This window comes from Gorilla gorilla, chromosome 13 (genome assembly GCF_029281585.2).
Source record: "Gorilla gorilla gorilla isolate KB3781 chromosome 13, NHGRI_mGorGor1-v2.1_pri, whole genome shotgun sequence".
Lineage (NCBI taxonomy): Eukaryota > Metazoa > Chordata > Mammalia > Primates > Hominidae > Gorilla > Gorilla gorilla.
This window is the reverse complement of record NC_073237.2, coordinates 125,483,440-125,507,991: the sequence shown is the minus strand read 5'-3', so window position 1 is coordinate 125,507,991 and position 24,552 is coordinate 125,483,440. Positions and strand designations below refer to the sequence as shown.

General features: G+C 56.6%; 2 protein-coding genes across 15 annotated transcripts in view; one reads left to right on the top strand and one right to left on the bottom strand.

The window, feature by feature from the left end:
• Positions 1 to 6,760, bottom strand: part of PTPA (protein phosphatase 2 phosphatase activator) — a 59,988-nt gene extending 53,228 nt beyond the window's left edge. Inside the window, exons 1-2 of one of the 6 annotated variants that reach the window (XR_008668583.2) lie at positions 6,601 to 6,690; positions 6,002 to 6,161 (exon numbers count right to left, since the gene is read on the bottom strand). Coding sequence is in view for 4 of the 6 variants with exons in the window: in XM_031014800.2 (XP_030870660.1) it covers positions 6,002 to 6,161; positions 6,601 to 6,621 (181 nt within the window). In the remaining 2 variants the exon portion in view is untranslated. Of the gene's footprint in view, positions 1 to 6,001; positions 6,302 to 6,600 lie in introns of those variants that run through there. The other 5 variants (XM_031014800.2, XM_031014799.3, XM_031014798.3 and 2 more) reach the window with 5 other exon arrangements.
• CRAT (carnitine O-acetyltransferase) lies at positions 6,528 to 22,816 on the top strand. 9 transcript variants are annotated; one of them, XM_055351309.2, is made up of 15 exons: positions 6,528 to 6,675; positions 7,043 to 7,172; positions 9,546 to 9,809; positions 13,331 to 13,449; positions 14,571 to 14,624; positions 15,072 to 15,237; positions 15,629 to 15,893; positions 16,947 to 17,125; positions 17,670 to 17,770; positions 18,976 to 19,095; positions 19,255 to 19,377; positions 19,478 to 19,613; positions 20,313 to 20,375; positions 21,475 to 21,612; positions 21,998 to 22,816. In XM_055351309.2, exons 2-15 carry the CDS (start codon positions 7,146 to 7,148, stop codon positions 22,211 to 22,213), a joined length of 1,971 nt encoding a protein of 656 aa, XP_055207284.2. In that variant the 5' UTR covers positions 6,528 to 6,675; positions 7,043 to 7,145; the 3' UTR covers positions 22,214 to 22,816. The 9 variants fall into 9 exon arrangements, with proteins under 9 accessions (XP_055207284.2, XP_055207287.2, XP_018888742.3 ...); XM_055351312.2 differs by having other exon boundaries at positions 15,580 to 15,754; XM_055351310.2 differs by lacking the exon at positions 6,528 to 6,675 and adding an exon at positions 8,342 to 8,440 and having other exon boundaries at positions 7,154 to 7,172.
• The last annotated feature ends 1,736 nt before the right edge of the window (positions 22,817 to 24,552 follow it).

Below are 24,552 nucleotides of genomic sequence, written 5' to 3'. Positions count from 1 at the left end.
CCAGCCTGGCCAACATAGCGAAATTCCACCTCTACTAAAAATACAAAAAATTAGCCAGGCATGGTGGCGCACACCTGTAATCCCAGCTACTCGGGAGGCTGAGGCAGAAGGACCGCTTGAACCCAGGAGGCAGAGGTTGCAGTGAGCTGAGATCACGCCACTGCACTCCAGCCTGGGCAACACAGCAAGACTCCGTCTCAAATTAAAAAAAGAGAAAAAAAAAGATATGCCCACAAAATAAAAATTTTCATAGCTTATAAAATGAATAAAATCTAGGCCAGGCACAGTGCCTCCCGCCTGTAATCCCAAAACTTCGGGAGGCCGAGGCAGGCAGATTGCTTGAGTCCAGGAGTTTGAAACCAGCCTGGACCACATGGCCAAACCCCATCTCTACAAAAAATACAAAAATTAGCCAGGTGTAGTGGTGCACACCTGTAGTCCTATCTACTCGGGGGCTGAGGCGGGAGGATCACTTGAGCCCAGGAGGCTGAGGCTGAAGTGAGCTGCACTCCAGCCTGGGTGACAGAGCAAGACCCTGTCTTGAAAACAAAAAAAAATTAGAAACAACCCAAATATCAGTTGATAAGATGATGTGTAATTAATTATATGCCCACATAATGGAAATTTTTATAACTTGTAGAAAGAATAAAATCTAGACCAGGCACAGTGGCTCACACTTGTAATCCCAGCACTTTGGGAGGCCCAGGCGGCAGGATCGCTTGAGCCCAGGAATTCAAGACCAGCCCAGGCAACACAGGGAGACCCCCATCTCTACAAATAATTTAAAAATTAGCCAGGTGAGGTGGCTCATGTCCGTAATCCCAGCACTTTGGGAGGCAGAGGTGGGCAGATCACCTGGGCTCAGGAGTTCAAGACCAGCCTGGTCAACATGGCGAAACCCTGTCTCTACTAAAAATAACAAAAATTAGCCGGGTGTGGCCGGGCGCAGTGGCTCACGCCTGTAATCCCAGCACTTTGGGAGGCCGAGGCGGGCGGATCACAAGGTCAGGAGATCGAGACCATCCTGGCTAACACGGTGAAACCCCGTCTCTACTAAAAATACAAAAAATTAGCCGGGCGTGGTGGCGGGTGCTTGTAGTCCCAGCTACTAGGGAGGCTGAGGCAGGAGAATGGCGAGAACATGGAACTCGGAGCTTGCAGTGAGCCAAGATCGCGCCACTGCACTCCAGCCTGGGCAACAGAGCAAGACTCCGTCTCAAAAAAAAAAAAAAAGAAACCCTGTCTCTACTAAAAATACAAAAAAAATTAGCTGGGCGAGGTGGTGCATGCCTGTAATCCCAGCTACTTGGGAGGCTGAGGTGAGAGAATGGCGTGAACCCAGGAGGCGGAGCTTGCAGTGAGCCGAGATCGTGCCACTGCACTCCAGCCTGGGCAACAGAGCGAGACTCCGCCTCAAATAAAAAATAAATTAGCCAGGCGTGGTGGCGAGTGCCTGTAATCCCAGTTACTCAGGAGGCTGAGGCAGGCAGAATCGCTTGAACCCAGGAGGCAGAGGTTGCAGTGAGCCGAGGTCGCGCCACTGCACTCCAGACCAGGCGACAGAGCGAGACTCGTCTCAAAAAAAAAAATTAGCCGGGCATGGTAGCACACACCTGTGGTCCCAGCTACTCGCGAAGCTGAGGCAGAAGAATCACTTGAACCCAGGAGGCAGCTGGCCAGGCGCAGTGGCTCAGGCCTGTAATCGCAGCACTTTGGGAGACGGAGGCTGGTGGATCACCTGAGGTCGGGAGTTTGAGACCAAGCCTGGCCAACATGATGAAGCCCCATATCTACTAAAAATACAAAAAAATTAGCCGGGCGTAGTAGTGGGCACCTGTAATCCCAGCTACTCGGGAGGCTGAGGCAGGAGAATCACTTGAACCCAGGAGGCAGAGGTTACAGTGAGCCAAGATCACGCCACTGTACTACAGCCTGGGCAACAAGAGTGAAACTCCATCTCAAAAAAAAAAATGCAAACTCTCCCTAAAGTGGAAGAGTAAAGGACTATCAATCACTCACAATCTGGTATAAATTTGTCCCCCTGCCTTCCTCCTAAAACCTGGCTGATATCAGCCACATGGAGAAAAAGGGACAGGGACCTAAGAAGTTTCTGGAACATATAACATTTGGAGAAATAGAGACTGTCTGGAGAGGAACTGAAGAAAAGAAAAGTGCCAGGGGACTTGGAGACCTAAGGCGAAGGATAGAGAACCTGAGTTTAGAGAAAGACAAATCTCTGCCTAACTCAAACCAAGGCCCCAGAAAGAGATCAGAAGCTCTCTTCCTCCTCCCACCTGTCCTGCAAGCTCTGTTCCCAGAACCCAAAACTGAGGCCCCCTGCTATTAGTAAATTGGCACTTCAACTAAGATGCCAAATAAAAAGCTTTGTAGGTCAGACTAGTAACCCAACCACATTGCTTTTATGGGAAAATGTGTCCCACATTCCAAATAATCAACTTGGAAATAATCTTTGGGAACATACAGCCCTTTTATACGTGTGAGATCACCATTCTCTGCAAAGGGACAGCTCTCCTCGGAGGTTGCACTGAGCCAAGATCATGCTACTGCACTCCAGCCTGGGTGACAGAGTGAGACTCTGTCTCAAAAAATAAAAATTAAAAAAGGGATGGCACTCCTGACATTATTTAACTGGGATATTTCACAGGAAGAGAGCCTTCAGGCCAGTCCATGTTTGGGAAAAGGCTACCTTACCAGGAAGCACTATAACAAATTACTGATGAAACACACACAAGTTGCCAGAACACACAATCCCAAATCAAAGAAACAAGCCTTCAAAGGCAGGATGGTGATAAATGAGGTCACGCCCACAGTCTCTCCAGCCTCAGGTTATAGAGACATAGGTTCCAAGGGACAGTGGATTCCCAACAACCTCACAGTATAAAATCAACATTCAGAATTTTAGAAATGTTCCTTCCTAAGCCCCCCAACGAAGACTATAATATACAGCATTATCATCGGCCATTTGAAACTCGTCTACATGTTCAACCTGTACAACTTTGAAACTTTGAAAAAGATAAGGGCAATCAGCATTTACTGATCGCCTACTATGTCCCATGCTTTGCACACATCTTCTTATAAAACACATACTATAATTCTATGAAGAAAGTATAGTAGCCTATAGTTATTTTAAGAAATAACTGAGGCTTTTTCTTAGGGAAAAAAAAAAGAAATTTTAAAAAAGAGAAAAGTAACTGAGGCTCACAGAGCTGTGACTTGCCAGGCAGAGCCAGATATGTATGACTCCAAAATCCAAAGTTTTCATCATTACATTAAGAACTTCTCGGCCGGGCGCAGTGGCTCACGCCTGTAATCCCAGCACTCTGGGTGGCCAAGGCGGGTGAATTACTTGAGGCCAGGAGTTCGAGACCAGCCTGGCCAACACCGCGAAATCCCATCTCTACTAAAAATACAAAAAATTAGCCCGGCACAGTGGTGGGCGCCTCAGCAACTCGGGAGGCTGAGGCACGAGAATCGCATGAACTCAGGAGGCGGAGGTTGCAGTGAGCTGAGATTGCGCCACTGCACCCTGGCCTGGGTGACAAAGTGAAACTCTGTCTCAAAAAAAAACTAAAAAGAAGAAGTTATTTCCAGCTGTTCCCAAAAGTTCTGTTTCAAATCTCAAAAAAGGACCACAACCAGGGACCTGGCTGTTTCCAGCCATGGATAACCTCCCTGAGCCTTCCTCTCTTTCAGGGCACAGGTTCTCTCTCCTCCCACTCCCCACCCCCACTCATCTTCAGGGACACATTCATCTCACTGATAACAGTGGTTGCCTTATATCTCCTATCTCCTGATGTCCTTACCAGAACTTTTTCTTTTTTGAGATGGAGTCTAGCTCTCTCGCCCAGGCTGGGGTGCAGTGGCTGGAGTGCAGTGGAGCAATCTCGGCTCACTGCAACCTCCGCCTCCTGGGTTCAAGTGATTCTCCTGCCTCAGCCTCCCGAGTAGCTGCGATTACAGACGTGTGCCACCACACCCAGCTAATTTTTGTATTTTGAATACAGACGGGGTTTTGCCATGTTGGCCATGGCTGGTCTCGAACTCCTGACCTCAAGTGATCCGCCCGTGTCGGCCTCCCAAAGTGCTGGGATTACAGGTGTGAGCCACTGTGCCCGGAGTCATCACCAGAACTTCTAAGGCTAGCTTGTCCAACCCACAGCCCAGGACAGCTTTGAATGTAGCCGGACACAAATTTGTAAACTTTCTTAAAACATAGGCCAGGCACGGTGGCTCATGCCTGTAATCCCAGCACTTTGGAAGGCCGAGGCAGGCGGATCACGAGGTCAGGAGTTCGAGACCAGCCTGGCCAATATGGTGAAACCCTGTCTCTATTAAAAATACAAAAATTAGCCAGGCATGGTGGCGCACCTGTAGTCCCAGCTACTCAGGAGGCTGAGGCAGGAGAATCGCTTGAACCCGGGAGGCAGAGGGTGCAGTGAGCCGAGCTCACGCCACTGCACTTCAGCCTGGGGGACAGAGTGAGACACTGTCTCAAAAAAAAGAAACACAAAACCATTATGAGATTTTTTTTTTTTTGCGACTTTTTTTTTAGCTCATCAGCCATCGTTAGTGTTAGTGTATTTTATGTGTGACCCAAGACAATTCTGCTTCCAATGTGGCTTAGAGAAGCCAAAAGAGTGGACACCCCTGTTTTTTTTTTGCGGGGGGAGGGGACGGAGTTTCACTCTTGTTGTCCAGGCTGGAGTGCAATGGCGCGATCTCAGCTCACCGCAACCTCTGCCTCCCAGGTTCAAGCGATTCTCCTGCCTCATCCTCCCTAGTAGTTGGGATTACGGGCGTGTGTCACCACGCCCGGCTAATTTTGTATTTTTAGAAGAGACGGAGTTTCTCCATGTTGGTCAGGCTGGTCTCGAACTCCCGACCTCAGGTGATCAGCCCGCCTCGGCCTCCCAAAGTGCTGGGATTACGGGCATGAGCCACCGCGCCTGGCCTGGACATCCTTGTTCTAAGGGCACACACACAGAGGTTTTGTACAAAATAAATGTCTGGTTTTGAATGTCGTAAGAAACGGAACCCAGCTCTTTGTTCATCTCTTTTGTGGGGCATGGAGGGGATGCCTTTTCTGATTTTCAACATTTCTCCCTCCTGAGACCTTCCCAGGGACCACAAAATTGGAGACAGGATAGCAAGAATATCAAATGCTTTCAAAACATTAGCTGTGTTTGGTCGGCCAACCTATTTGCCTCTGTCGGGAATGTAAAAGTTATCTATGGCCAGTCCTTCTTAGTTCAAGGTAGGTCGGCAAACAGCCTTCTCCTTCTTCAAAAAAGGGGTCTCTAAGATCCTTCCGTAGCACCTCCATCCCAGTTATTTAAGATGAACTAAAAAGAGGCTACAGGGTAAATAAGAGTTACCGAAGGAGATGCCAGAGAGACTAACCTCCTTGCACAACCAGCCTTTTAAAATTAGGGATTTAGACACCACGGGCAGTTTCCCTCAATAAATTCTCAGGCACTGGAACCAGAGAGTAGGAGGATGAGGGGTGAGCAGGACGCGGAGGCCGAAACTGGAGGCGAGGCAGGCGCAGGCCCACCGAGCACCACCCCATCCCCTAAGCAGCGACTAATAAAGACGGCAGCCTCCGGAATCACTTTCGCCCCCTTCCCTGGCAGCTTTCCCACCGAGTCAACAGCTTACTTAAGCACGCGCTGCCCAGAGATGCAAAAGGCCCCCTTATGACCACGGCGCTGCCCACCCAGCATTCGGGCAGCCTGGACTCCCACAAAACCCAGAGTTGCGCCCCAATCACCACCCCTTTGCAGCCCCTGGTTCCCTCCCCAGCGGCGCCCCACCACCCACCTCTCCCCTAAGGCCATTCAACTCAGTCCGTCCTCGGGGCCCCTCAGCTTTTGCCCCTCCAGTTCCTCCGTGTCATGACTCTCGCCCTCCTGAGCCTTCCACACCTGGCACCGCCCCCACCATACCCGACCCCGGCCCGGCCTGGCCCCGCCGGCCTTACCTGGCGGCGGCTGCCGCTCGCCCTCAGCCATCTTGCTCTGGCCAGGAGCCGACCCGGATGCCTGCAGTCCCCTCTCGCCTTTCACTCTTGCACCCACCCTTCCTCTCCCCGGCTCCACCAAAGGCTCCGAGCTTCCTGAAGACAAGTGAGCGCCGGCCGGCTATAACCGAAAACCGAGAGTTAAAGTCACCCCAGCGAAGACGGCCGCCATGTCGGTGCGGGGCGCTCAGGGAGCATGCCTATTAACGGCCGGCGCGCGGCGGACGCAAGGACCCGGGCGACGGCCATGTCAGTGCGGGGCGCGCGGGGCGCATGCGCGCCAACGGCCGCCAAGCACCAGGACCGCTCACGGCCGCCCGAACGTCGGGCGCCGCGACTGCCACGATTGTGCGGGGCGTCAAGTTTGGGTTGTGCTCAGCCATGTTTTTCCGGGACAGTCTCCTGTCCCGGAGTACCACCTGTCATCTTTGTGGGTGGTACTGACCCTAACCCAAGGAATATTAGAGGACATTCCCCGGTCAACATGGTTGTGTTTTCCTATCACTCTAAGAGTTACGCTCAAGGACACCAGACGGAGTTGGAAAGGTGCACACCACTACCTCCAACAGCTTAGAAGACATGTGGGGACAGGGGAGAGACAGCTGGACGGTGACCTCCTCCTTCCTCCTCCACAGGTCTCAATGCCTCGCGGTACCTCCCAACCAATGACTCGCCCTCGGCCCTGCCCCTCTGTCGCCGCCCCCCCCCCCCCCCAGCCGTGGTCCCGCCCCCGACTCGCAGCCAGCCTACTGCGACCCGCTACCGGGCGACGCCCCGCCCCTCCTGTCCCTCCTCAAGGAGACTCCGCCCCATCGATGTCCCGCCCCGCCCCACAGCCAACCTCCCGGGCACCGTTGCCCGCCCGGGGCGCGCTACCGGCCCAGGCCCCGCCTCGCGAGCCCTCCTCCCCGGGTGCCTGCCCGCAGCCCGCCCGGCCCAGAGGGTGGGCGCGGGGCTGCCTCTACCGGCTGGCGGCGGTAACTCAGCGACCTTGGCCCGAAGGCTCTAGCAAGGACCCACCGACCCCAGCCGCGGCGGCGGCGGCGCGGACTTTGCCCGGTGTGTGGGGCGGAGCGGACTGCGTGTCCGCGGACGGGCAGCGAAGATGTTAGCCTTCGCTGCCAGGACCGTGGTGAGTGCGGCGGAGCCCGGGCCTGAGGGCCCTGGACGGCGTGGGCGGGCCGTGTGGTTGCGTCCGGGAACGGAGACCGCGTCCTGCGGCCGCTGTCCGACCCGGCCTCCAGCTGATGGGGTGGGGTCAGGCGGGCGTCCCAGGTTTGGCAGAGCAGGAGATTGGGGCGCAAGGTCAGAAGCGGGATTAAACCCACGTCCTGGATCATTCAATTCCAACGACCCCGGAAAGACAAGGGGGACCCCGGCTTCAGTTAGCACCCCCACCCTTAGACCCAGAGACAGGCCGGTAGGGGAGAGAGACCAGGAGCGTCCAGACCCTAGCTCACTCTCCCAGTTATTCTCCGATTCACACACCCGTCGCACGCTTAGGCCAGAGCCACTTCTCCGACCCTGTCCAGTTGGTCACACTCCTTTGGTTTATCAGACGGTCCCTGGGGAATTCTGTGTGGCCAGAGAAACACGCGGAGGCATCAAGCTAGAAAGGCCTCAGAACTGGCAGGTGGCAGCCCCATGGTCTCCCTCCCCTCCAGCCCCCTTCCCCACCCTGGCTATATCCTCCCCTCTAGCCCCCTTCCCCACCCTGGCTATATCTACCCCTCAGTCCTCCCCGGAGAGCAGCCCGGATGCTAGCCTAATTTCAGTCCCTTCCGTCCCTGATCCAAGCATATGTTGCTGGTGTCTCACTCTGTCTCAGACACACACTACGGGGCCAGAGGGCGGAGGGTGCATCCAGGCTCAGGCCTAGAAGCTCTTTTAGGTGTTGCAACACCCTGAGCCTCCACCGCACCCTTGTCACTGTCTCCCAAGCTGCATCCATCCCACAAACAGCCTCTAGATCATCCTCCAGGACCATCCGACTGGCCTGGTTACTTTCCTGCAGGGAAACTGAGGCAAGGAGGGACTTGCCCAGAGTCCCCTGGACCTGCTCATTCAAATCCAGCCCAATCCCAGTGTCCTTTGGTTTATTTTTCATACCAAAAGTCCTCCACTCTTGGACCCTAGCTGAATGAGCCACAGCTCAGGAAAAAATGAGTGTTCGTAGAGGGATGGCTCAGATGGGTCCCAGGAGTCCTGGAGAGAAACAGGAAATAGGCAGGGCTTCTGGCTGTCCCATCCACTGATGGCCTTTTCCTGGTGTCTGCTCCCTTGCACCAACCCTAATTTCAGGACCGATCCCAGGGCTGTGGTGTAACCTCAGCAGCCAGGCAGTCTCTGTCCTCCAGCCAAGTTTTCCCTCATCAAAACGATCTTCGCAGATTCTGACAGGTGGATTTTTTATTACCTTTTGGCCTGACTCCCTGGCACTGAGCCCATGCAGAGAAGAAAGGAAAGAACTTTCCAGGTTCCCTTCTACTGGAATGCCCCCCCACTAGCCCTCTCACCTGCTCCCCATTCCTCTACTTCTGGGAGCTCGGGAGGGTGGAGCAGCTTCTAGAGTCCAGGAGCTTCCCCTGCCACTGCCACAACCCCCGATGCCACCACAGCCATCGCCACTGCCACCTGCCTCCCGCTGAATCTTGGCTCTTGTCTTCTCTTTCCAGCCCAGGCAAGTGGCTGCCTCTGGCTAGGTTCTGCTCACCCACTTTGTAGCACAGTTAGGCTTAGAGATCCAGCCAAGGCAGACAGACAGGGCCCAGAACCTCAGTCCTGCCATGGAGGAGGGCGGGCAGCAGAGAGAGAAGGTATGGAACAGAGCTCCTGCCACTCGCCTGCCCACTGCAAGAGCAGCCTCGGGCCCTCCTGTCTCTTTCTGCCCACTCCAGGGCCTCCCAGACTTTCTCTTTCTCTCTCTGCCGCCTCTCACCCTCCATGCCAGGCCACCCGGCTCTCTCGCCACAGCACTGCCCTCACCCCACCCCTGCCCCATCTCAAAGGCAGGAGGAAGCCCAAGGCCCCTCACCCGAAGGTGCTGCCATTGTCTGGCTCTCTGTGATTCTCTCTTCTTCCCTTCTGTTTCTCAACCTGGAAAGGGTGGGAGAAAAGGAGGTGGGGACCTCCAAGAGGGACAGTCACCACTCTGCTGGCTGGCTCCTCTTCCAGGGTGAGAAAGGAGGGGCCTGTGCAACCCAACAGGTGGGTGGTCCCCCTCACCTCTGCCACCCCAAAGGTGCCGTTCATCCTGACTTGGTTCCCCTGAGCCTTGCTAAGAACCATGGCCACACCCCACCCTCCCCCATCCCTACCTGCATCTCCAGGCCCCAGAGAGGCGGGGACACCTAGAGCTCTAGGGCTGGGAGGCCAGGGCCAGCCCCACCCAAGAGGCCGTCTCTGCCCCCAGGGATGGGCACTTAAGTGCCCAGGACTACAGCTTTGGGGCTGCCAGGGCTCCAGAGCCGGGGAGGGAATGAACAGGATGTTCTGCTACCTGCAGGTGAAGCCTCTGGGCTTCCTGAAGCCCTTCTCCTTGATGAAGGCTTCCGGCCGCTTCAAGGCACACCAGGATGCACTGCCACGGCTGCCCGTGCCCCCTCTCCAGCAGTCTCTGGACCACTACCTGAAGGCGCTGCAGCCCATCGTGAGTGAGGAGGAGTGGGCCCACACCAAGCAGCTGGTGGATGAGTTTCAGGCCTCAGGAGGTGTAGGGGAGCGCCTGCAGAAGGGGCTGGAGCGTCGGGCCAGGAAGACGGAGAACTGGGTGAGTGAGGGCATCCTCACTGTGACCTGCTGCTGGCTGCACATGCACAGTTCTCCAGTGCCCACCGCCCTGGCACGGCCGTTCGTTTGCTGCCCAGAGTTTCGTGAGCACATACTCTGTGTCTGGCACTTGGCAGGGTGCTGGGTGATCAAGAAGGACACAGTCACCAGCTCCTTGGAGCTGACATTCAAGTAGGGAGGAGAGAAAGGTAATGAACAGGATACAGGTTGTGGACAAGGTTTCATGTTCCAGGACAGAGGCAGGAGTGGGGTGCACGGCAGGTACAACCAGATAGAAGATGCCCTTGTGCTTGGTGGGACAGCCTCAGGCAGGGGATATGTGTCACTCAGTGACCGATCGCCCAGGTTCTGTGTCTGATCTATGACACAGGTGTACCCAGTTTGGCAAATATGTCTACACCAATGTTTGGTGTGCTTTTCTATTTGCATCTCATACTTCAATACACAGATTAAAAAACTGGCAGCTGGATGCAGTGACTTACACCTATAATCCCAGCACTTTGGGAGTCCAAGGCGGGCAGATCACAAGGTCAGGAGTTCGGGACCAGCCTGGCCAACATGATGAAACCCCGTCTCTACTAAAAATACAAAAATTAGCCGGGCGTGGTGGCAGGCACCTGTAATCCCAGATACTCGGGAGACTGAGGCAGGAGAATTGCTTGAACCTGGGAGGTGGAGGTTGCAGTGAGCCAAGATTGTGCCACTGCACTCCAGCCTGGGCGACAGAGCAAGACTCTGTCTTGGGGGAAAAAAAAAAAAAAGGTGGCCCAGCTGCTGGGAGGGAGGCAGAGTGGAAGCCAGAGGCGAGGGGGAGGGGTGACATCACCCCCAGGGAGCTGTGGCAGCCTGGGTCTGACACCGGATGGGAGAGAGGGAGAGTCATTAGGTCCAGGACTGTTTTGGAGGCAGTGCCAGTGTCACTTGCCAATGAGGTGGGGGCACGGGTGGAATTTGCCAAGTCGGGATTGCCTGAGAGAGAAGCTGCCTGTGGGAGAGCCAGAGCGGGTCTGGCCCTGGGAAATGCTGTGTTATAGGGGGTGCCATGGGGAGGGGAGGTAGAGCTCTAGCCCTGGGGCTTGGCGGAGGCTGGGGGGCTGCACACAGGAGGTGGGAGTTGTCGACATTTGCTGAGACGCGTCAGGTCAGGACTTTGGACTCCAGAACCAAGATGCTTCCCCCGAAAGGTCCTTAGACTGTCTGGGGGCTGGTGGTTTTCTGACTTCATTTAGCCTGGGACTCCTTCAAACAGAAGCTCCTGGTTAAAGGGGTGGGGGCACCCCTCCTTCCACTCACGGGGCCACCGAAGGGTCTCCGCCACCACCTGGCAGATTCTCGCTGGGGTAGTACCCATACCTGCGGGGTCTCCTCTGGTCTCCCAAGCTTTGGCCAGAGGCTCTGGGATCCCTAGTGGAGTACAGGCCCCTGGCTGTTTCCCCAAGGGAAGGGAGCTCCTGTCTGCCCTTCACTGATCTACAGATGAGGAAAACTGAGGCCCAGAGAGGTGGCCCAAAAGCCCAGAGCCACACAGCAGCTCTCAAGGAAGCCCTCGGCCACACAGGAAGGTCTGACTGACTCAGGGACCCAGTTCTTAGGGGCTACCAGTCACCTGTTGTACAACTTGGGGACAAGTTGCCTCCCCCTCACCCCTTGCCAAGTTGCCTCCCCCTCACCCCTTGCCCAAGGCTAGTGGCCCAGTGCTGCAGGGGAGTGCGTGTGATGAAGAGGCGCATCCTGCTGCTGTTCACCACGGGTTGAGGGGGCGCAGGTGGGCCCAGGTCTCTGGGGGTGGAAGGCCAGAGAAAGCTGTACTGGCTGTGTGCAGGAAGGGTGGGTGTTGCAGTCAGCATAGAGGACACAGGGTGACAGTCACCTGGGAGTGTGCACAGCGCCAGACATGGAGCCTTTAATACCACATCCCTGGCTGGTGCCCAGAGACCCCCCACCCCCCAGAGAGAGGACAGACCGTCAGGGCAGAGAGTAAGGATGTGTCACCCACATCTTGTCACTAGCATAAGGATTCATCCTGGCAGGGAGCACTCCCTCAAGATTGCCCTGACCTTGAGATCAAAGTTGGGTATCTACTCCCCGAGGCCACAGGTTCCTCAGGCTGCTCTGATACCCCAGTCTCCTGCCTCCTTGGACAATTCTCTGCTGGGGATGGTCAAAAACTCACTTATTGGGCCAGACGCGGTGGCTCACGCCTGTAATCCCAGCACTTTGGGAAGCTGAGGCAGGTGGATCATTTGAGGTCAGGAGTTCAAGACCAGCCTGGCCAACATGGTGAAAACCTGTCTGCACCAAAAAATACAAAAATGAGCCAGGCATGGTGGTGCGCACCTATAGTCCCAGCTACTCAGGAGGCTGAGGCAAGAGAATCGCTTGAATGCAGGAGGTGGAGGTTGCAGTGAGCCGAGATAGCACCGTGGCACTTTAGCCTGGGTGACAGTGAGACCCTGTCTCAAAAAAAAAGTCACTCATTGGACTTTGTTTTTGTAGACCCTTCCCTTTTTTCCTTTCTATCTATTCAGGCATACATTTTAATTTAACATATGACAGTCATTGACAGAGAATGTGTAAGATGAGAATTTGTTCACCTTGCCGGGCGCAGTGGCTCACGCCTGTAATCCCAGCACTTTGGGAGGCCGAGGCGGGAGGATCACGAGGTCAGGAGATCGAGACCATCCTGGCTAACACGGTGAAACCCCGTCTCTACTAAAACTACAAAAAAAAAAAAATTAGCTGGGCACAGTGGCGGGCGCCTGTGGTCCCAGCTACTCAGGAGGCTGAGGCAGGAGAATGGCATGAACCCGGGAGGTGGAGCTTGCAGTGAGCCGAGATCATGCCACTGCACTCCAGCGTTGGGGACAGAGCGAGACTCCGTCTCAAAAAAAAAAAAAAAAAGGCCGGGCACAGTGGCTCACGCCTGTAATCCCAGCACTTTGGGAGGCCAAGGCGGGCGGATCATGAGGTCAGGAAATCGAGACCATCCTGGCTAACACAGTGAAACCCCATCTCTACTAAAACTACAAAAAAATAGCCAGGTGTGGTGGCCAGCGCCTGTAGTCCCACTTACTCGGGAGGCTGAGGCAGGAGAATGGCGTGAACCCAGGAGACGGAGCTTGCAGTGAGCCGAGATTGCACCACTGCACTCCAGCCTGAGTGACACAGCAAGACCCTGTCTCAAAAAAAAAAAAAAAGAGAATTCGTTCACCTTGCTGCCCCTCCCCACACCCCAGGTTTCCTCCCGATCTTTCTTTCACATCCTTTCTTAGCAGCAGCATCTGATTGATCTGGCTAATACTGATCACTCGGGCTAAAGGGAAGAGGCTGGTGGGTTTAAGGTGTGGGGCAGGGAGGGTGGGTTCTGGATCTAGGCATTTACTTTGAGAATCTCCATAGCCAGGTAGAGGGCATGGGGGCCAGCCAGCTCCCCTAGCCCTGGGGAACAGGGGGCACCAGGGCCCATGCACCCCTCCTGACAGGCTCTGGCACTTTTCCCAGCTGTCTGAGTGGTGGCTCAAGACCGCCTACCTCCAGTACCGCCAGCCTGTGGTCATCTACTCAAGCCCAGGCGTGATGCTTCCCAAGCAGGACTTCGTGGACCTGCAGGGTCAGCTCCGGTGAGTGGCTGGGGTTTGGGGGCCAGGAGGCAGCCGGGCCCCTCGAGTTCACTTCCCCCAGCCGCTTGGAGGGGCCCCGACCCTGTTTATCTTTCTGCCCCACAAGCAGCCTTATGAAGTAGGGAGCATCCTCCCTATTTTACAAATGGGGAAATTGAGGCTCGGAGCAGGGAAGGGAGCTGCCCAAGACCCCATTCAGGAAGCAGGGTCTCTCCAGCTCTAAAGCCTCATGGCTGTTAACCACCACATCTTCGCAGAGGCCCCATCCTCCTCCATACCTGAGGCTTCTCCCCGACCCCAGTTTTAGCACTTCACCTCTCCTTTCCACTCTTCTCAGCTAGCCACAGGGGTGACCTCTGTACACAGTCCTCTTTTCCACATTCAGCCAGGTCACCTGCCCCAGCCGCTATTCCAGTCCTACCAGAGATAAAAATACCAGTGACAAGGATCTCCTGCCCAAGGACCAGCCACTGGCTGCCGCCACCTGCTTCTCTTAAAGGGACCAGGGCACCCTGGGAAGGGCCGGGGTTCAGGCCCAGGAACTCCAGCCACTGGTCCCCATGGTGGGATCCAGGGGCGGCCCCAAGCATTGAGGGTGGTTGCCATGGGCCAGACAGCCCTGGGAGGAAGGCGACCTGGGGGACACAGAGGCCCAGAGTGGGGAAGGGACCTAGTGGAGGGAACACCGGAGCCACTGCTCTCCCATCACACCACCCCAGGGGCCCGGGGCCTCCAGAACTAATGCTTCAGAGCAGATGACACCCCCTCCAGATTCTAGGCTGTGGTTCAGGAGCTCAGGCCCTTTGTGGGTAGACCCAGCCCACTGACCCCTAACCAAGCCACACTCCAGCTGCAGGGGACCAGCACCCAAGTCCTACTAGGCCCTTGGCCACCAGCACTTCCCCGAGCCCTCCCGACCATGCTCCCTCTAGAGGTTATGAAGAAGCACACACAGGCTGGCAAGCTGGGACTCGCAGGCCCCTCCCTTGCACTCCCGGGCTTTCTGAAAGCGGTGAGAGAGGCTGGAAGACTAGGCCTCCCGCTCCCCAAGCAGGTGTCCCTAGCCCAGGGCCTCCCTCAGGGTGTCCACACAGCTTCTAATCTCTAATCAATCTTTCCAGATTTGCTGCCAAACTCATTGAGGGTGTGTTGGATTTCAAGGTCATGATTGACAAGTGAGCATCCCCACCCCTGCCCAGCCCCACACCTGCCCAGGCCTGCTTAATTACCACAGCCACCTCTGACCCCAGCCCTGGCCCGGCATGCCAGCTTGGGCCCTGGGCCCTGCTCCAGCTGCTGGAATCTCCTCTTGGTGGGTGACCCTGTCCCATCCCAACTAAAGAGGACCCCAGAGTTTTATTCGCTGCTTCATCTCCCCTGTGACAAACTGAAGCCCAGAGAGGGGAAGGGAGGGAGTTTCTAGGTGACTTCTGAACAGGGCCCGTCTGGGGCAGAAAGTGAGCCCCCTGCCCACAGCACAGCCCTGAGGTGTCCTGCTCATCTGGGAGTGGGAGCAGGGACACTGTGTGAGCCCCCAGCAGTACCTAGCAGGTCCCTGTCTACCCTGCCCTCCTCCCCGTTCACTTGCCCAGTGGCGGCCTCACTGCCCCTCTACCCCATAGCGAGACCCTGCCCGTGGAGTACCTGGGGGGGAAGCCACTGTGCATGAACCAGTACTATCAGATCTTGTCCTCCTGCCGAGTGCCGGGCCCCAAGCAGGACACGGTCAGCAATTTCAGCAAGACCAAGAAGCCTCCCACGCACATCACCGTGGTACACAACTACCAGGTGAGTGGCCCCCACCCACACCTACAAGCCCCGGCCCTGCTGCAGGAGTACAGCCGGACGGCCGCAGTCGGCTTCCCCACTGGGGTTCCCCAGCACACGTGCCCACGTGCCCCAGGAATGGGCGCCCCTGGCTTCTCCATTGGGGGCCCAGGGAGGCCAGGAGGGGCCATGGGCCTGCCCAGCCCAGAAGGGTGATCCAAGGACCTCCTCCCCCTCTCACCCTTGGCCTGACTCCATCCCCTCCAAGGCCTAGGCCAGGAGGAGGCAGGTGTGGGGAGGTGGCTGCTCTCAGCCTGAGGTCCCCAGTCAGCTCCCTCCTCTTACCTGCCTGTGCCCCAACAGTTTTTTGAGCTGGATGTGTACCACAGTGACGGGACACCCCTCACTGCAGATCAGATCTTTGTGCAGCTGGAGAAGATCTGGAACTCATCCCTACAGACCAACAAGGAGCCTGTGGGCATCCTCACCTCCAACCACCGCAACTCCTGGGCCAAGGCATACAACACCCTCATCAAAGGTGCCTCTTGGGGGCCGTGCTGGGGCTGCACACCCAGGCCTCTTCCCCTGTTGGGGACCAGCCTCAACTCCACCTGTAGGGTACCCGAAGTCTGCTGGCAACAAAGGAATGAGAAGAGACAGGTTAAGAGTTCATAAAGGTGGGAGCCAGGGGCCAGTTGCAAAATGGAGGCTGCAAAAGGCGCAGAGTTCTGGTCTCCACACTATTGAGTGCAGTCACTTAGCTCTAAGAAGCAGATGTTCAGGGCGAAACAGTGAAAGGGAGGCAGTGCCTCATAGGAGGCATAATCTATAGCAATAGCGGTTTAAATGAATCTCCTTTGTGCTCAAACAGCGTGTCTTTAACTTATCGGAGAGTAGCTGGTGGGAGCGGGCTTAACTAGGAGCCTGCACGTCTGTCCACTTCCCAGTGTTTCAAAGGAGTGTCTTTCTCCTTGAACACAGTGTTTACAGATAGGAGAGCGGGTCTCGCTCTGAGCATGGGAACATGATGGCAATTAGTAGGCCTTCCTCCTCCGTGGCCTCTTCTGGCTTTCCACAACTTATTGTCCCCTATTTTTATGGCCAATTTATACAGGCACCCCACAAGCCCTTTTCCCAACATTCCCCCGGCATGCTGGGCCCCCACAGCCATGGGCAGCCATGTTTCCCGCTGCATCCTCTCAACGTGGAGCAGGCAATGTGGGCCCCATGTCCTAGTTGAGGACACCTCATGGTTAGGGTAGTTTCTCTCAGCTAAATAGCAAGTTAGGATTAGAGTCCAAGTCCTCTGGCTGAGAAGCCCACCCGCCTCCACGCCCCCTGTGCCCCCAAGTACCAGCAGTCCTCCAAAGCATGTCTTGCTCAGGGGCATTGACCCCAAAGTCAGACCACCTGTGTGGGTTCCCCGGCTGCCACACCAGCTCCCGTGTGACCCCTGGGCTTCGGTTTCCTGTGTCTATAGTGGGCCAGGTATTGGGCCCTGCGTCGAGGAGTGCTGTGGGCCTGCAGGGTCCTGTTGAGTTCGAAGCTCTGAACCCACACCCTGCACTTGGTGAATGCCCTGGAGGGCCGGCGAAGTGGGGGGTCTCCTCATCCCAGAGGGGTACAAATGGGTCAGAAGAGCCCAGGGCAGGAGGCTGCGGAGGGGCTAGTCCATCTCTCCCACACCATGAGACCCCATTTTGCATCTCCCCGCCCCATGCCACCTGCAGACAAGGTGAACCGGGATTCCGTGCGCTCCATCCAGAAGAGCATCTTCACCGTGTGCCTAGATGCACCCATGCCCAGGGTCTCGGAAGACGTGTACCGCAGCCACGTGGCAGGCCAGATGCTGCATGGAGGCGGCAGCAGGCTCAACAGCGGCAACCGCTGGTTCGACAAGACGCTGCAGGTGAGGCCCGGTAGGGCTTTGCCCGCTCACGCACACCTGAACAGGACCTCTGCGACCTCGGGACTTCCTGCCCCTCCCCGGCCCTGCGTCCCCAGCCTCCTAGCTTGTAAAGCAGGCAGGAAGCCAGCAGGCTGGACGCTGCCGTAATTACCAGGCAGCCAGCCTGTCATCACCAGTCCTGCCTCTGGCCTGGAAACCGCTGTCACCCCCAGCACACCCCCTCAGCGCCTCACAGAGAACCTGGGATCCGGGGTCACCAGTGCAATCCTGGCACAACAATCCCTCTCCACACCTGTAAAATGGGGTGATGGTCAACCTCACCGGTAGAGTAGTTTGAAGGACTCAGTCAGGCACGCTGAGCGTGGGATGTGCTTAGCACACCAGGGTACCTGGTGAGTGTCAGCTATTGTTAATAACAGTAATAAGTCATCATAGCCCCTTGAGATGGCTTCAGAGAGGCCCTTGCCTCAACCAAAGAGTGGTTGGGTGAGGGGCCACCCCCCAGGGCCCTGGGGATGACTGGGGTCTCCCTTCCCTTCCACAGTTCATCGTGGCAGAAGATGGCTCCTGTGGGCTTGTGTACGAGCATGCTGCAGCAGAGGGGCCCCCTATTGTCACCCTTCTGGACTATGTCATCGAGTACACGTGAGTACAGTCACATCTCTCGCCTAGTTCCCCAGCTTCTAGTGACAGGTGACACACAGGTGATAGACCAGCTTATAGAGAAATATCACTCTCCTTTGTGCCTGGGAATCTGTTTTTTCCAAGGAAGCCAGCCAGATATGGTGGCTCACGCCTGTAATCCTGACACTTTGGGAGGCTGAGGTGGGAGGATCAATTGAGGTCAGGAGTTTGAGATCAGCCTGGCCAACATGGTGAAATGCCATCTCTACTAAAAATACAAAAAAAAAAAAAAATATTAGCCAGGTGTGGTATCACATGCCTATAATCCCAGTTACTCAGGAGGCTGAGGCAGGAGAATTGCTTGAACCCAGGAGGCAGAGGTTGCGTTGAGCGGAGACTGTGCCACTGCACTCCAGCCTGGGTGACAGAGCAAGACTCTGTCTCAAAAAAAAAAAAAAAAAAAAAATTAGGCCAGGTGCAGTGGCTCATGCCTGTAATCCCAGCACTTTGGGAGGCGGATCACCTGAGGTCAGGAGTTCAAGACCAGCCTGGCCAACATGGTGAAACCCTGTCTCTACAAAAATTAGCCAGGCGTGATGGCGGGTGCCTGTAATCCCAGCTACTTGGGAGGCTGAGGCAGGAGAATCGCTTGAACCTGGGAGGCAGAGGTTGCAGTGAGCTGAGATCACACTATTGCACTCTAGCCTGGGCGACAGAATGAGACTCTGTTTCAAAAAAAAAAGTTAGCCACGCGTGGTGGTAGGTGCCTGTAATCCCAGCTACTCAAGAGGCTGAGGCACAAGAATCACTTGAACCCAGGAGGTGGAGGTTGCAGTGAGCCGAGATCATTCCATTGCTCCAGCCGGGGCGACAGAGCAAGACTCCGTCTCAAAAGAAAAAGAAAAAAATTAGCCAAGGTGGCGGGCATCTGTAATCCCAGCTACTCAGGAGGCTGAGGCAGGAGAATTGCTTGAACCAGGGAGGCCAAGGTTGCAGTGAGCTGAGATCGCATCACTGCACTCCAGCCTGGGCAACAGAGCAAGACTCCAACTAAAAAAAAGAAAAAAGAAAAAAAAGCTGAAGTGAGGGTGGTTTTCAGAACAAACTCACACCTCCCTGGGCTGGCCCCCTCCAGCTTCAGGTACCCATCCTCCCCACCCTGGTCCCAGAATGGACCCAGGCTCTAGAGGCGCCAGCATGAGCCTGAGGCCCCGTTTACTGTGCAGGAAGAAACCCGAGCTTGTGCGGTCTCCCATGGTGCCCCTGCCCATGCCCAAGAAGCTGCGGTTCAACATCACCCCCGAGATCAAGAGCGACATCGAGAAGGCCAAGCAGAACCTCAGCATGTAAGTGCCTGCCCCCGCCATCCCTGTGCTGGATGGGTGAGGCCAGGCCCTTGAGCTTGAGAGGCTCCTGTGCCAGCTCTGTCATGACACCCAGACCCTCCGTGGGGTTGGCAGGGGCTGCCGGGGCCTGCTCCTCACCTGCTCTTCCCACACCCCCAGCATGATCCAGGACCTGGATATCACCGTGATGGTGTTCCACCATTTTGGAAAAGACTTCCCCAAGTCTGAGAAGCTAAGCCCAGATGCCTTCATCCAGATGGCTTTGCAGCTGGCCTACTACAGGTGCGCCTCTGTGGCCCACCCACGGAGGAGGGAGAAGACCTGGGGGCAGGGGAGGGGGTGCCCGCCTCCAAGGGGCGTGCTTAGCCCCATTTCCCACCAGGATCTACGGGCAGGCATGTGCCACCTATGAAAGTGCCTCCCTGCGCATGTTTCACCTGGGCCGCACCGACACCATCCGCTCGGCTTCCATGGACTCACTCGCCTTTGTCAAGGCCATGGATGACTCCAGCGTCACGGTGAGAGGTCTGGGGCGAGGGTGGGTGAGCTGGGCCTGAGCCCCGCCCTCCTGCTCACTCAGTCAACACACAATAATTGAGCACCTACAGGATTCCAGCCCCATGGTGGGCATGGGGAATCTAACAGAAGCTGGAGCCGTGAATCTAGCTCTGAGCTTCCTGGGGACCAAAGAAGAAAAGGGAGTCATTCATTTGTTCATTCATTTATTCATTGGCAGTAAGCAACTGCCCTATGTCAGGCCCTGGCTGAGGACCAAGGAGTTGGTAGTTGCAATACTCGCTCTTTTTTTTTCTTGTTTTTTTTAGAAAGAGTCTCACTCTGTTGCCCAAGCTGGAGTGCAGTGGTGTGATCTCGACTCACTGCAACCTCCACCTCCCGGGTTCAAGCAATCCTCCTGCCTCAGCCTCCCAAGTAGCTGGGACTACAGGTGCCTGCCACCATGCCCGGCTAATTTTTGTATTTTTAGTAGAAACGGGGTTTCACCATGTTGGCCAGGCTGGTCTCAAACTCCTGACCTCAAGGGATCCACCTGCCTCGGCCTCCCAAAGTGCTGGGATTACAGGCATGAGCCACCGCTCCCAGCCCCAATATTTCCTCTTAAAGAGCTCAGAATCTAGTGCTGGGTGGGGGTGGGCTACTGAGGTGGGCCAGAAGAGAAGGGACAGTGCTTCAGCTCCCTCCGACCCTCACCACTCCAGGAGCACCAGAAGGTGGAGCTGCTGCGGAAGGCCGTGCAGGCCCACCGAGGCTACACCGACCGGGTAAGTGAGCCCGCTTGTGCCTACTCACTTGTCCCTTAGTGTCAGCCATCTGTCTGTCCCTCTGGCAGCCAATGGCTGCCAACCCTTTGCTAGGACCACACCTCCCCCAACCTGGGAGCACCTGGAGCCAGGCTGAATAGCCCCCAACTTTTTCTTTTTTTTTTTTTGAGATGGAGTCTTGCTCTGTCGCCCAGGCTGGAGTGCAGTGGTGTGATTTAGGCTCACTGCAACCTCCGCCTCCCAGGTTCAAGCAATTCTCCTGCCTCAGCCTCCCGAGTAGCTGGGATTACAGGCACCCACCACCACACCTGGCTAATTTTTCCATTTTTAGTAGAAACAGGGTTTCACCATGTTGACAGGCTGGTCTCAAACTCCTGACCTCAGGTGATCCACCCACCTCAGGCTCCCAAAGTGCTGGGATTACAGGCGTGAGCCACCGTGCCCAGCCAAATATCCCCATTTTAAAGTTGGAGAAACCCAGCCTGGGCCCAGTAACTGCCTTGGTTCCAGGTTCCAGGGCTGGCCTGGGCCCTAGATGTTGGGTCACACTCTCTCCCTGATGCTAGGTATCTCTCCCTGACGCTAGGTATACGTGGTCCAGCAGACAGCCAGTTTCCTGCCCTCCAGCAGCTTGGGCTGCAGTCAGGGAGGTGGCTGTCTGGATGCGTGTCCTGGCTCTGTCTCTGAGCACCTGTGTGTCCAGGCTCTGACCGTGCTACATGCACACGTCCATTTAGAGCTCACCGCCACCCTGCGAGGGGAGTGTAGGACTCACCCCTCTTTACAGATGAAGACACTACAGTTCCAGAACCTAAGCAACCTGCCAAGGCCCTGCAGCCAGGATGGGGCTAGGTCACCCAGCTCCAGGGCCCTGCTCTACAACCCTGCACTCTCCTGCCTCCCTGGGCAAATCCCCGCCCCTCCCTGAGCCTTGGTTTCCCCATCTGTGAAACGAAGGCTCTCTCTGGCCAGAATACTCTGGTCTTGTGGTTCTGAGTGGCCAGTGCCTGCGAAGGGTGGCGCTGCCACAGGCTGAAGAGGGCAGGGATACCCCAGGGGTCCACAGCCCCTGCTCCTGACAGCTCTCCCACCCCAACAGGCCATCCGCGGGGAGGCCTTTGATCGACACCTGCTGGGCCTGAAGCTGCAGGCCATCGAGGACCTGGTGAGCATGCCCGACATCTTCATGGACACCTCCTACGCCATTGCCATGCACTTCCACCTCTCCACCAGCCAGGTGGGCCACTGCCCCAGGTGCCCCGGGGGCTGGAGGCAGAGAACCCACTGGTAGTTTGATGTGGCCTACACAGGCCCCACTGACCCATTGCCAACACAGCTGAGTTCCAGAGGATGAGCTGGGGGCAGGGGCCTCTCTGCAGCCCAGGCAGGCTGAGAAGGGGTCAGTGCTCCTCATGGGAGAATCAGCTTCGCTGACTCACTGGTCAGGTATAAAGGAACATTTGATTCGTGCCAGCCTGTACTGGTTGCTGGGATATAGCAGGGGACAGACCATGATCCCTGCCCGCAAGGGGCCTGCAGTCTTGGCGGAAGCACAGGCAGCCTGGGAAGTGCTGGGGGCGTCAAGGTAGGGGAGCTGAGAGCTTTCATCCTGCCGTCCCCAGGTCCCTGCCAAGACAGACTGTGTCATGTTCTTCGGGCCCGTGGTCCCTGACGGCTACGGTGTCTGCTATAACCCCATGGAGGCCCACATCAACTTCTCCCTGTCGGCCTACAACAGCTGCGCGGAGACCAACGCCGCCCGCCTGGCACATTACCTGGAGAAGGCGCTCCTGGACATGCGTGCCCTGCTGCAGAGCCACCCCCGGGCCAAGCTCTGAGCCCCTAGGACTCAGGCCTGCCAATGCCACAGCCAAGCCCACCCTGGGATGGGCCACCCACCAGGGCTCAGCTCCTTGGTTCCCTCTTCCTTGGTTCCCTCTTCCCTGGTCCCCCCAAATCTACTGAGCCACGGACCGCATCCTCCAGGGGGCCTGCAGGCCCCAGCCAAGTGCCTTCCGTGGGTCATCCCAGCACCTGCCAGGGCCCGACCTGGGGCTGAGTGCAGAGGCTGAGCAGGACGTTAGGCCCGGGCCCCTGGCACGTCCTCCACCGGTGCATCCTCTGGGGAAGGGAACCAGCCCTCCAGAGCAGGAGACTGGCAAGAGCTCTTTGTCTCACCAGCTCAGCCCTGGCCACTCCCTGCCAACTCCATGACCAGGCCACCATCTGTACCCTGCTTCCCAAACTCCCAGGACCTGGAGACAGGATTGTCTGGGGCCGAGGGGCCAGGGTGTGAGGTTTCACCTCCGCGGCGGCTGTGCTCCTGTGGATAACATTGCTAGCGAGCCGCCTCTGGTTCCACTCAGCTTGGTTCCTGACCCCGCCCTGCTGTATGATATTAACGTGCAAGGTCATCAATAAAGGGGAATTGTGTTGGTGAAGAGGTGTTTCAGCTGAGAGGCAGGCAGGGTGGGGGCAGGCACCTGGCCTTGCCCTCTTCAGCTTTCCCTGGGCCTGGGAGCTGGTGTCCAAGCAGCCGGTGGGCCTGAGGGCTTTGGCCCAGGAGCCAAGGTCCAGCTGTGACCTTGGGGCACTGGGCCCAGAACCATACCAGAGCCAGGGCTGCGTCCTTCACCAGCAGCTTCCCACCTACCTCTGGCTTGGGCCTTCCCAAGTCCCATGGGTTGTGGGTAGGGGCAACTCTCCCAGGGGACTGTGGGGCCCAGCAGGCCCGGGTCTGGTGGGCTGATGAATGTGGCTGATACCCAGGGGCCCAGGGTGTCATTCTACTTCCCCCAACTGAGCCCAGCAAAAGAAGGAGTACAGCAGCAGGCTCAGCTTGCCCCAGGCCCAGCCACTGCCAGGACAGACACCTTCGGGGGTGGGCAGGTGCCATCAGAGCAGAACCACATACCTGCCCATAGCCCCGTGTCCATGGCTGAGGCAGGGCATCCTGGCAAAACCAAGCGTGCAGTTTGTGGAGAGGGGAGTCTCCCACTAGGACACTGGCCTGTGAGGAAGGCCTGTGTGAAACCACAAGGGTGGATGCCGGGGTGGGCTGGGGGAGGTTGGCTGGCCTGTGAGTGAAGGGCTGTGTGACCTGACTAAGCTGGGACAGTCATCCGAGAGTGGGGCCTTTGGTTTTCTCCGTTTGTCAGATGAGGAAGCAGGCTTAGCGAGGTTAAGGTCACCGGGACGCTAAATGGCAGAGCAGGATTCACAGAGGCCACACTTGTCTCCTCTAGGCCAGGGCTCCAAGAAGCCCCTCCCTAGAGCCAGGTCCCCAGCCCCAGGCCACATCCACCTAGGTGTCCCGCAGCAGGGGGTGGAGAAAGGGACGCTATGGGTGGAAACCGGCCCAGCCTCAGGACCACAAGGAAGCGGGTAAAGAGGGAGGCTGGGCTGAGCCTGAGCTCTAATCAGGCGCAGGGACCTGCCAGGCCTGACCATTGGTGGTGTACTCAGCAGGAGAGGGCAGCCACTTGCCCACTGCCCCAAGGGGACAGGAGGTGTAGCCCAGACAATGGGGGAAATGGATGGAGGCAGAGAAAGGGATGCCTCTGGGGGGAACACGCAGGCCTGGAAGAGAATGTCACCTGGACCAGCACCCGGACTCTGCTCCTCGCTACACAACAGGGTGCTCCCTCTGGGGGTGACTAGAACCGCTAGGAAACAGGGTACACAGCAGGGCAGAGTGCTGCATGAGCAGCCAGGGGTGGGCCTGCAGCCAGCCCAGGCAGGACAGGGAGGGGAGAGCGAACAGTCAAGAGGCTGCCAGACAGACACCCTGGATTCCCAAAACTCGCCTAAGAACTCTACAGGTCTGAATATAAGGTTGGATTTTTTTCCCCCAGAATTATCCTTCTGAATTGAGAAGCATCCCCTTAGGGTGGTGGCATTACAGGCCCCATCACATGGAAGCCCCCTCAATTCCTTGGAGCCACCAAGTATTGTTCAGGGAGGGCGCATTCAGCATCTGAGCAACCTCAGTCATGGTGAGAGGGAATCCCTAGAGGTCCTTTGTGGGGGAAAAAGGCAAAGAAACAAGATTTCGCCGTTCTTCCTTCGGGGTAATTCCTGAGACCTCACACTTTCAAGTGTTGGATGTCGGGATAAACCAGCGCTTCACGTTGTGCCAGGGGGCACTTGTGGCTTGGAATGAAATTTCTAGAGCTAG